This window comes from Platalea leucorodia, assembly GCF_965183815.1.
Source record: "Platalea leucorodia genome assembly, chromosome: W".
In the NCBI taxonomy this organism is placed as follows: domain Eukaryota; kingdom Metazoa; phylum Chordata; class Aves; order Pelecaniformes; family Threskiornithidae; genus Platalea; species Platalea leucorodia.
The window spans coordinates 21,463,453-21,475,690 of record NC_138859.1 but is presented as its reverse complement, the minus strand read 5'-3'; the positions used below and the strand labels follow the sequence as shown (position 1 = coordinate 21,475,690).

Genomic DNA, 12,238 nt, shown 5'->3' with positions numbered 1-12,238 from the left:
TGGGGCATTTCAAGAAGTGCAAAAATTGTTGGAATGCCGCAAATAAAAAGCTAAGCACTACTAATAATCTTTTTAATACTAAATGATTCTTTATGTTTAGTCACGTACAAAGAGTGAATGCTCATGTAATAGGAATAGTTTAACTGTACAAAGTTTTTCTTTAAGAGAAATAAAAATTATAATCACCACAATAGTATATGAAAATGATACATGAAAGACAGCCCTAGCTAAAACTGTGCTTCAGTCATAAAAACATAAATAAATAAAAATAAAAGCCAAAAGAAATCAGTTTGTGCAAGGAACGTATACAGTATAATTATAAATCCTGATTATCAGTTTATTAGCAAATAATTCAAAAGTCTCAATACTGTAAGAGAACCTCATGACAAATCCTGAGCAAAAAGACTGAGATTACTACCTTCAGAATCCCAAACTACAGGTATTTCATACTCCTACACTACCAGTGACATAATGTATCCATTAAAACCCACACTAATTTGTAACTGATTTAATATAAACCAACATGATTTATATACTTAATTTTACATATATCAATTACATTACTATATCAATTACACTTAAGTATGATACAACACATTTTGTCTTCATCACATATAACATTACTTTCAAACTCTACTGCTCTGTATAAACCTAAGTATGTAACAGCTCACAAAAAGATAAATCTCACTAGCTTCAACTGAGACATTACAGACATGGGACAAAAGAGAGGGACAAAGTGCTTACCCTAAGCTTCTTAAAATATAAATGATAGGTATAACACAGAGTGAAGACTGGTCCCAAGGAAGAACAGGTTTTAAATCAATATATGCACAAATTTTAGAAATATGTATGTGAGCTGCACATATAACATACACAGTCTACCACGTTAGGGTGACTGCTGGTGGTCAAAGGCAGGTCCAAAAGATACATAAAAATTAAAAAGAAAGTTGATGCATAAGGCAAATGTAAGTTCAAAATTGAGAGAAGTATAATAAAAAACATGAGGCAGACTAATACGTTGCAATTATGACTTACACTTTGGCACATACTTAACTGAAAAATTAAGCTGCACATGTGCATGACAACATGGATGGGTTGCATAAAACTGCACAAAATAAGAGAATATTTTTAATAGCAACAGACAAAAATATTCTTCCATAAGCACCTAGATGTACATATGCAAATATTGTCTTTCACCTTGATTAAAACCCATTAAAACCCAACATTAAATTTACTTACAAGGTAGCATCAGTAGAGCCTTATATGATTTATAAAGGTTTATATGATAAATCTCATAGGTTTACATGATAACCCTCAAATGTGTATACAAAAAGGTTTTGAAACTGAAATGCCACATGTTAAAAAAATCTGGCATACCTTTACTATTCACTATGCTCTGAAATTTTCTGTTCAAGTTTTAGAATTAATTATGCTTTTACTTTTCTGTTATCATTAAAATAAGGCTTTGTGCTCCTTGAACAGATGAGAAGTTATCCAGAAAGATTCTCCCAATATAAGATGGTAATAGTTTATTGCTATTGTTGCAAATCAGTTCATACTTTATATTCATCTATATAGGAAAAAGACCTTCAGCATTGCCTGCATTGCACCTACTTATCCACTACTCTGCCAGATAACTCCACATCACAGTCTTACTTCACTTCATCTTGAAGCCAATTAAAATTTCTGTCCCCACTTTCAGTCACAGGCTGTTCCCAAACATCAAATTAAGAACTGGAACCATCAGAGTGCAAAGGCTACATTTACTCACACACATATTATTCCCACTCAGTCTTTCTCATACATTGCTCTTTCTTGTCAAAAGATGCCTCTCCCTTGTGACTCTGGAGGTAGTAACTCTGATTTCTTTTTAGAACACTTACTACAGATGCCCTAGCTGATGTGGTAATAAAAACAAGATTTCCATGACAGTGAGAGTTTCTCTGTGTACTTGTAGACAAGGAGGGAGGGAGATGCCACAGGGCTGGACCCAACAGTCCAGGCATGTGTAAGCAAGCCCTCTGAGCATTAATGAAAGTCCTGATGTGCCTAAGGATACCGAGTAATTAATTGTCTTAAAAATCAGCCACATACATTTCCACTAATACCAGAAGGCCATAACATATAAAAGTCACCCGAAGCCCAGGTCCACCGCAACTCTGCTATGAAATGAGTGAAATACGTATGGCAGCAGCAGAACCACGTGCAGTTGCTTGCATCTCCCTTTGGCTTCATGCTGCTCTCATCCAGTGGCTGCGAGGCCACAGGGCTGGCTCGGTGATGCTCTCCCACGGGCTCGTTCTGCACACAAGTAGGGATGACCGGAGGCACTTGGTATCTCACAGAAAGCATGCAGGACTTCAATAAATTCTAACTGAAACACTGACAATAAATTTACTTTTGTGAGTCATGCAATTACACAGAATTGTTGTCCAAGTTTAGAGATGCAGTAATCACAGCTGCAAAGAGATAAACAGAGAGAGGTCTTTTGCTGGGTTTGATGTGCATTAAGTGCTCAGTTTACATAACAGCTTTCAAATTAGACATTAACCTCAGAAGACTGGGAAGAGACAACCAGGAACAAAATGGTCTCCTTGGGGAAAAATTATGTAATACTTATTGAATTTAACTCTCCAAGGGTGTATCTGTCTGATGAAGAGCAAATTCTTCCCTGAAACACAGGCAGGACGAAGAGCCATAAAACTAGAGACCAAGCCCCATAAGGATGTGAGTAACAGATTCAAAGAGCACTGAGTTTACAGACACAGCTTCCACACTGTTCGTACCAGAAAAAGGGGGCAGGAGGGCACAGGGACACTGCCTGCCCCCCCAAATGACACAGCAAAATATTGCTCGGTGTGTAGATAAACATATTATGTTTTATAAAAATCATGAGAATGAGGTCAATAAATGTAACCAAATGCATCAAAGTATCCCAGCAAATGTATATGAGCATTCAGAACCAGAGAAAAGAAAGAAAGAAAAAAAAAAAAACCAACAATCCACAGGACCCTGTACCAGATTTTTCCCATGTCTTACATGGTTAACCCAATATTCTCCTAAGTGTGCCTATATTTAAAATTTACTGTGATGTTCATTTTCATATGTACTACAAACACCCTAATAATAGCTAAATTTACCTTTTTCTTGTTATTTTGTTAGAAAAATAGAAAATTTAGTTCTTTCCCTTGGTGGTATCAACATTAATGCAGTAAAATTAGAATACTTCTGTCTCTTTGGAAGCTTTAAGGCTTGTCTATATACAAGCACTACACTGTTACAAAATCACATGCAAAAATAAATCAAAACAACTCCACTCTTATATATGCATTTATTCTGGTACAGAGACGCTTGTCAGGAGGCACTTACTAACATTGTCCTTATTCCCCTATAGGAAGATGAATATAATATATAGTACAACTTCTGCATGCGTTTCTATAAACAATGCCACCCCAAAAGAATGTTACCATTATACAGCTGTAATTATTTCAGGAGAAACGACACAAACATCTCACATTTCTCACTGAAACAGTCCTACTGGCTAAAAAATTGGGTCCAGATCAGGATACATCATCCCAAGACTAATGAAAGACTATGAATTTTATTTAAAAAACAAATGCATCCATTCTAATAAAATAAAAACATAATAAAATCCCCAGAAAATACAGTTAATTTAAGAATATGCAGATGACAGTCCTGCAAAGGATGCAGTGTTGTTTACTCCTACTGAAAAAAATAAACAAACATATGCTATGATCTCTAAGCCTTCCCACAGGAAAAATTAGGACAGAATTAGAAGATATTTGTGTAATGAAACAGAATCAACATACCTATCACCTATTTCACATATCAGCTTAAAAAGTTACATGGTGCAAAATATGATGCATAACCTCCTATTGCCCAAAACATTGTTCAGTTGTGTACTTCGCTCAGAATCCAAGCTTACAAAATGAGAGAATTTACTCACAAGAATAATCTCATTCATTTTAATAGAATTCTCACGTGAATAAAGTTACTCATGCACACACGTGGGTAAGTAAGAGGCTATCAGCCCCCCCCCCCCTCCAATCCCCTACACATGCTTCCACAACACCATATGTGACCTGCTACACCCCTCTCCGACTGGCAGAAAGGGAGTGGGTGGACTCTTGGCTCTCTCCTCCCTTAATGCACCTGCTATTGCAGCTGAGCTGGCATGCAAGAGGGAAAAGGTACTCCAGGAAAAGAATGAGTGCAGCTTATTACATCCAGGCACTCAGGAAAAAGCAGGGATTTGAAGCATGATTTTGAGTCATAACTGAATGCTGCCCTGCTCCTCTGCTCTTGTACCTGTACCGCTCTTGGGCTCGACTGCAAGGTGCTAGTACTGCTTAACACCCCACTCTGAATAGTCCCACAGAAACTCAGACTTCGGTAGTATATCCTCTTGAAGCATGTCCTATTTAAGCTACTTTTTCCTTAGAAGATCCATGTAACTATTGAACATTCTGGATTTTCCTTTTTAAAAAATGGTTTCTAATGTGATTCACTTATTGTATACACGCAGGCTGTTCAATTCAAGCCGATCAAATACGCTTAACACCACTGATAGTTCTTCAGCAAATATCGTAGAGTGTAAAATTTACAAATGCATATAACCAGCTGGCATATATAGCAAAATTAAATAATCCTTCATTTAAAATATAACTTTAAAGGGAAATCTCTCTTCCCTGGAATTTATTTGCACTGCTTTTCATGTGAATATTCCAATTTGCATACCTTCAACTTACTGTGATAGCAACGTTCTAATTTAGCATCACATTTACCACTCTGTCTCTGAAAACGTTCTCCCACACAGCGTTAGCTTGGATAAAGTTATTTTGCTGCAACTCTGACAAAGATGTGCTTCCTTCACGCGACACCATGAACAAGCATTTACGCCGGGCGCTTAGGAAGGGGCTGGCATGCGCCCAACGCAGCCCCCAGGATTTTAAATAAATTATTACGTTATTGTCGCTGCGTGCACCCCAGCAAGCTCTCCCACCCTTGGGCAGGGCCGTGCCTCGCTCCGGCGGCGTCCCCGCCCGCTCCCCGACTGACGGACGCAGAGAATGCGGTGGCCCCCGCGACGCGACCAACCCGGGACGGCCCCGCTGCCCACGCGGCCTCCCCACCGCGCCGCGCGGGCCGGGCGGTGCCCGCCGAAGTTTCGGGGAAGCCCCTCACCTCCGCGGGGCGCGGCCGTCCGCGGAGCGAGCGCCGGTGCTCGCCGCCGCCGCCCCCCCCAGTCCACAGCACGCCGAAGTTTCTGCCGGGCGAGGTGCGAGGCGGCGGGAGCACCGCCCTGCCTCCCGCGGCGGGGCCACCCCCCCGTGCGGTCGCGGGAGCCCCGCGCTCACCTGAAGTCGCTGTAGGGGTGGATGATCCAGAACCCCGCAGTTTTAACCCTTTCCTGCTCCTTCTCCACCGCCTTCTGGCTGCCGAACATGCGGAGGGAGAATTTATTAACCCCCGGCTGCAGCATGGAGGTGAACTGCCGCTGCATGAAGCCGTACTGCCGCCGGGGCACCTCGGCATCCTCGAAGCCCACCACGGGCTCCTCACCCCCGCCGCCGTCCACTTTGAAGCATACCGAATTACCATGCTCCTTCACGCCGCCGCTGCCCCCGCCGCCGGGGCTGCTCTGGGCTTTCTCCGCCGGGGCCGCCGGCTTGGCTGGGAAGGCGTTAGTGCTGCTATCGTCCCGGCCGCCGGGAGAGGAGCTGCGCTTCCCAGCCTCCATGCTGCGGGGCAGGCGCGGGGAAGCCTCGCCGCCGCCGGTGCCCTTCAGCGACGCGGCTGGGCTGGGCTGGGCTGGGCTCAGCTCCGCGCCGCCCGGCATAGCCAGCACCGCCGACTCTGAATCGCGCTCCCGCGCAGAGCTGACACTGCTTCCCTTCGCCCGCCCCCTACCAGCGGCCGCGCCACACCGCCCGCCTGATATTGAGCGCCCTGGAGTCCTTGAGGAGCTGAGGCGGCCAGGGAGGGGAGGGGAGGGGGAGGGGGAGGAGCCGGCGAGGGGGCGGGCTCTGCCCTCGGGGCCGCGGCGCGCGTGGGCCTGGCGGCGGCTCGACATATGAGCGCGAGTGCGGCGGCCCGCGGGGTGGGGTATTCGGCCTTCCTCCACATCGCGGTGGCGGGCGGTGCGGCCTGAGGCGACGGTCGCCGGGCGGAGGGGAGGAGTGGGGAGGAGAGGGGCTCCCCGGCAGAGTGCGGGGCTGCCCGGCAGAGTGCGGGGCTGCCCCGAGGGCCGCGGCCGGCGGCCCTGCCTGTTCTTCCAACAGAAATAAAATAAAACAGGTGGGTTTGTATTTCACCTTGGGTGAACCGAGCAGCAAGGTGCTTTGTGGCAGTGTGCCTCCACACTGAGGGTGGGAAATGGTGGCTGGAAATGAAACCGCAGAGAGGTCTCACAGGCTCGCCCTTTATGCGCAGCCTGTCTCTTGCAAAGCCTGTCTCATGCTTCTCATGGAGCAGATTGACTGGAAGAGAGCAAGAGGCAGGCATCTGCCTGGTAATGGAGCCGAGTGAAGGCAATGGAAGTAGCACAGGCATTTTGGGTTCATACTGCTGAAAATGAAATCAGAACCTTTGCTGGTGCAGTGTGTGCATGATAGCGAGGGAAGAGGAGGGGGTGAGAGGAGAGAAGGCCAGGTTTTGAGTGACATCTGTTTTTACACACAAAACAGTTGGCTCCAGTTAGATGACATTTCACTACCTCCGAGTGGCTGTTTCCGTGTTCCTGAACATTATGCTGACTGAAAACGCATGGCCGAGCACGCGAGCATACAGGTGACTTTTCTCATCAATTCCAGCTCTAACAGAATGTTTATGCCTAGTGTACTCAAACACGCAAGGTTCGGATGATGTTAATGTGTTGTTAAGTGTGGAAGATAACATTAACATGATGTTAGTGTGGAAGAGGATGTCAAGTGTAGATGCACCAGGATGGATTGCTGGAGGCTGGGCAGTGACCAGCATAGGAAGGAATATGCTCGCAGCATGATTGGTTGAGGGCTGACATACATAAACCATCCCCATCTAGAGTGATACTTTTCTGTATGATTTTATCCTAAAACAGTGAAGAGTGTGTGCACAGCTGCTGATGGCTCATGCACAGCTGCTGATAGACAAAACCCTCTTACTGGTTTATCCCTAGATGATGTCCTCCTCCTTCCCTTCATCCAATGTCTGTCACCAAATGATAATTAAAAAGTAAGAAATTATTGTTTTACAGCTTTGTGAAAGAATTAACTCACATCATATTTGACAGAAACCCACAAAGGTGAGGGATGAAAAGGCTACATCACACTGTGCTGTTCAACATACTCACACAGTTTACCATGTCAGCGTCAGTGGAACTGATATACTTTCCTCACTTCAGTCATGTATATGTTGCAACCTTAACTGTCATCTCCAAGAGAAAGCAATTTTCCTACCTCTTCACTTGTTATTTCAGAAGACTTCTGCATGCAGCCCTTGACCTGAGTGGTCTCTCCCAGCATAAGCTAAACAACTAGTCATGTACAGGAGAAAATAGGCTTGTAATGGAGTAAATCAGAACAGTGAAATGGAGACATTTACAGCTGCAGTAAGCAGATTCTGATGTACATTCCTTTAATTGGAGAAGCAGTGACATTGTATTAATGGTGATGGTCCTTCATTTCTGTATGATGAAAATTGTGCACAACAAGAACATCCAATTTCTTATTTTATGAAATTTTGCTTTTGCTTGTATTTAATGTCTCATTTTGTCAATGTTTATCTATCCTTACTTAGCGTGGACTACAGAGCTACCAGAATGACTACCCCTGCCTAGCTGCCCCCTCTTTCTACAGTATAAGAATCTGGAAATATTCGATTTCATTTGGTGGCATTATATAGATCTGAAAATGGTTTATTACATCAAAATGTCATATGATTTAAGAGAAGTTGTGAATGACAGAAAATAACCTGCAATATATGTAACACATTCTCTGCATGCTTCTCAAACACAGCATATGTATAAACTACACAGATACAAGTCTCTTCATAAAATTGACATTTTGATATTTTGTGCTTCCTGTGATCAAATCTTAGCTTTTTATAATTTTTATTCTATGTGGAAGAAATGTATACTTATTTGTGCATGTTCAAGTACTATTTATCTTGAGTATTTGCATGGCCTAAATGGCCTTAACATCTGAGCATCTTGCAATTTTTAATAGTAATCCTGAGATTGTAAGAATGAGATAGAGGATTTTCATAATCTGTAGTTTTTATGTAGGAGAATGGATTCTTCTCCAGGTCAAAATAACTTACATTGTTGTCAACCAGAAAATTGACCTCTCCTGAGGTCCAGGCTAACATGTTAGTTTAGATGAGAGAATTTTGGTTTCACAGACAGAAAGAAGTAATGGAGCATGGCATGTGTGAATAGTTCTGAAGACTGTACCAAGGCTACATATGGTAGAAAGGTCATGGACTCACTTTAGCTAAAGGTATAGCTTGTTTTCCGTCAGGTTTGATTTTGATTTTGTGACTATGTCAGGAGAGACACTGAAAAAATGAAACCGATAAATGAAATTTCCAAGAAATCAGTGTTAGCAGAACAAGGAAAATAAAACCTTTTTCTTTTGTATCTCTTTGCTATATCCTAGGTTAATGGATCACTACTAAAAATTTAGTAGGCTCTTTTTTTTGTTTGTATTGAATTGTTTTGATTACTTACTGGACTCCATCAAACTATTATAACTTTTTTAATTCCAGTGCTTTATATGACTGTAAAACTGTAATACTAATGTATACCTCAAAATTAATTTCCTTCTCTTCTGCCAAACATAGTAATTTTTTATGCCTGTAGTAAATACAGTCCCACTTCTCTTATTTTCTCATATTTTCTCATTTTGATACTACCTGAACATATCCAGAACAGCTCAGCTGTAGAACTGAAAAAAATAACAGCATATGTATTGAAGTATACCTAGTTTGTTCAGTGAAGAAACAAGGGCATAGAGAAGTAACGGGACTTCCATGAGATGACACATTAAGATGTGCCTGACTACAGAACAAAGCTCATCTCTCAAGTTTTAGTTTCATGCCCTATGAGATTTTTAAAGATTATTTCTCAACTGAAGATCACCATCAAGTCAAATGCTAAAGCATGATTAGCAAGGAAGCAAAATAATATTTACAATTATAGGAGTAGCTGTGCAAGCTAAATTGACGATTAATTGAAATTCATAATTGTCACCCGACACTAAGGGGACAGAGAGGTTCTTTTAGGGATCCTTGCCAGAATGATGACAGCACTAAGTTGTAGTTACAATTAAAGCTTTATTTTCTTAACAGGATTTTCTGATTAGCATAGCATAGAATTTATGATCAGAGTACCACAGGATTTCTATAAGCAGAATCAGTGTAGCACAATTTTATAAGTAGCACAGCACAGAATTTTATAGCACAGCTTAGCTTATGGTTTCTAATCACCTGGATCCCCTGCAGAACGGGTCAAATCTTAATACTTAGCTTGCTATATCAACATAACAATCATAATCTAGACTCGAAAACATATAAAAGAATATGAGACACTCAGTCCTTGGAGGAAGCAGACGACGGTGGAGGCATCCCTGGCCACCAGGGGGGATCACGGGTCTCACTGTCCAGCAGCAGTTCCGGTCCAAGTTCCCCCACTTAGGACTTGTAACTGCTTGATTTTATAGACAGTGCTCTGTGCGCTGTTACGCTTCCCTGTTCTGTGACGGGGTCATCAACAACACCTGGTTGGCCGGGTGCCTGGGACCTTCAAGGCCGGTAAGGAAGGGAGTAATCGGCCTGGCACCCAGGAATTTTGAGGCCGACAGGGAGGGGAAGAAGAAATCTGTTTGGTTTGTCTACTTGGTGCACAGGACCTTCAGGGCCTGATAATGAGGGGAAAGGGGACTAATACGTGACCCACTCAGTCACAGAGAATGGCTGTTTGCCTTATAAAATGGCATTAGTTATGCTAACCATATTACCAGTTGTCAGGAGCCGGGGGTACTGGTCACAATAATATGTGGCATTTTCTGTATCTGGTCGCTTGAAGTTTGCAATAACATAATTTTGATTTGCTCCCACCCTACTTAAATTGCTTTCCATGAATATTTAGTCATACATACTTACTGGCAACAAATGTTTGCCAATAAATCTTATATTACATAGTGTTTATGAAGAAGGAAGAGTCTTATTTTTGCAATCATTAGTATCTCTTGAAAAAAACTATCACAAAGCAAGTGCACCTACAAGTGTGAATGTTTGGTGGTAGCCGTCCATGTATTTATGTGATTTTTACCCTGTTGTGCAGTTTGAATATCCACAGTGAACACTGATGTAAATATGATCATTGTGACTTTTTGTTGATTTCTATAAAGATTATCAAGAGCAGATGTGCTCCACCTGTAGAATTTTCAAATCCTAAATTTGCCTGAACGGGTAATTGACACCTAAATTTTCTGCAAAGTGTGAAAGGCAGCTTCTTCCCTGTTGCCTGTTCCCAAAAGCAGTGATCTGATGTTTTCCAGAAACATGTTTTGTGGGAAATACGTCTCTCAGAGAGAGTTAAAAGCAAGATTTAAAAGAAATCCCAGACAATGGTGTATGTTCTCTGGAACAAAAGAATACCAGGGTGAACACTAGTGTGAATAGGAAATGGCTCTGAGACATGACCTAGGGTGCAGGACATGCTCATGTGTACAGATAGGAACACACCGTGGTACATGTGAACAGAAGCATAGTCTTCCTATGGATAATCTACTGGGTCATATGAAACTCTGGTAACCAAGAGAAAATAATTATAGTGCACTGGGATCTACTAAGCTGTCTACTCAGTTACACTTACTCTACAGAAATACATGCTTATTTATTTACTGTGTGCCACAGCCGTCTTTCACCTCTTGGAAAATCTTGGTGTTCAGCTCTGGCCTGGTGCTGAATGCTGGAAGCCCTACTACAGCAGCCAAGTGTAGCACTTCAGAACAACTGATAATGTGGGACAGGTAGGTTGTATTGTTGCCCATGTCCCAGGGTGAAATTAAAGCACAGAAAATTCCTACTGCTTTTTGCCAATCTCCAGAGTGTCTTTTACTTATGCAAATCACTTCTAAATTTGGTAGAATATTTGTGTGCTTTGAGAGCTTATCTTTTCTGAAGAACAATATTTTAATGCTAGTGTTTATTATCTGTTTAATAACCTGCCAGATCTTTATCCAGTCTTTATAGAAACAACACCACCACAAAAGGAAAGTAAAAGGTGGAAAACAAATTCTAATTGGATTTTTTTTGAGTTGTAGGTGTATAGATAATTGTTTATTAACCTTTGCTACTGTCTGCATTGTTGGGTACTTGCAGTGCTTTAGAAATCATTAAGAAATCACTTTCTATGACAAATGTTCAACTGACCAGCTAAATAGCTTTGACAATACACTTTGAAATTTTGCTATGATAAAAATCATTCTTTTTTTTTGTTTAGTTCATATGCAAGTGGATTCCATATAAACTTTATCTTTCTTTAAAATAATATTTATCTTATGATTGTATTGGCTTGAAGAACTATGATTTGACACAACAAAGATGTAGACATTTCTGAATAATTTCTATATAGGACATGATACCTGTTTAATACAAAGCCTAATCCTATGAACAGTTCTAAAATTAGTGTATATAGCTGTGAAAGGTCACATGATACTATTCAGAGTGTTGAATACTATGCTGGGCAACAGGTATATTCAGGCTTCTTGGATCTCTTCTCTGTAATATGAGAAAAATATGCCACTTCTCTAAAAATACAAGCACCTTTAATTCTTCTTGCGTGCAATTTCACATTAACAATAGCTTTTTCCTCCTGTTACACACAGTGTTCCTAAATAATTGTATAATCACTCCACAAAAACAAGTTCTTGTGATTTAAAATCTCTTACTTCTGGAAGTTTCAGGACCAAATAAAGAAATGCTTTTTTACAGTTGTATATTTCTATAGTGTATGAATATCAGCATAAAACAGAATAAGTATATGTTGTCAAATATTTGACTGCAATGTGCATGTATTATGACAGATACTACACTACTTTTAAAGTAATTTTCCTTCTATAGCCCTGATTTTCCAGAAATCAACAATATCTTGTTCACCTTTTCATCCTAACTTTGCTGAGGTAGGGTGCTTTTAGAGATAGCTGGAAAATGTCCTCTTGTTGACTTTTAAGTT

General features: G+C 41.4%; 1 protein-coding gene across 1 annotated transcript in view; it reads right to left on the bottom strand.

Moving 5' to 3' along the window:
- The window catches only part of LOC309601487 (potassium/sodium hyperpolarization-activated cyclic nucleotide-gated channel 1-like), a gene marked incomplete at both ends in the record, with an annotated part of 262,000 nt that extends 256,239 nt beyond the window's left edge, over positions 1-5,761 (bottom strand). Inside the window, one exon of the mRNA XM_082334512.1 lies at positions 5,379-5,761. Coding sequence (XP_082190638.1) covers positions 5,379-5,761 — 383 coding nt within the window. The remainder of the gene's footprint in view (positions 1-5,378) is intronic.
- Between the last annotated feature and the right edge of the window lie 6,477 nt (positions 5,762-12,238).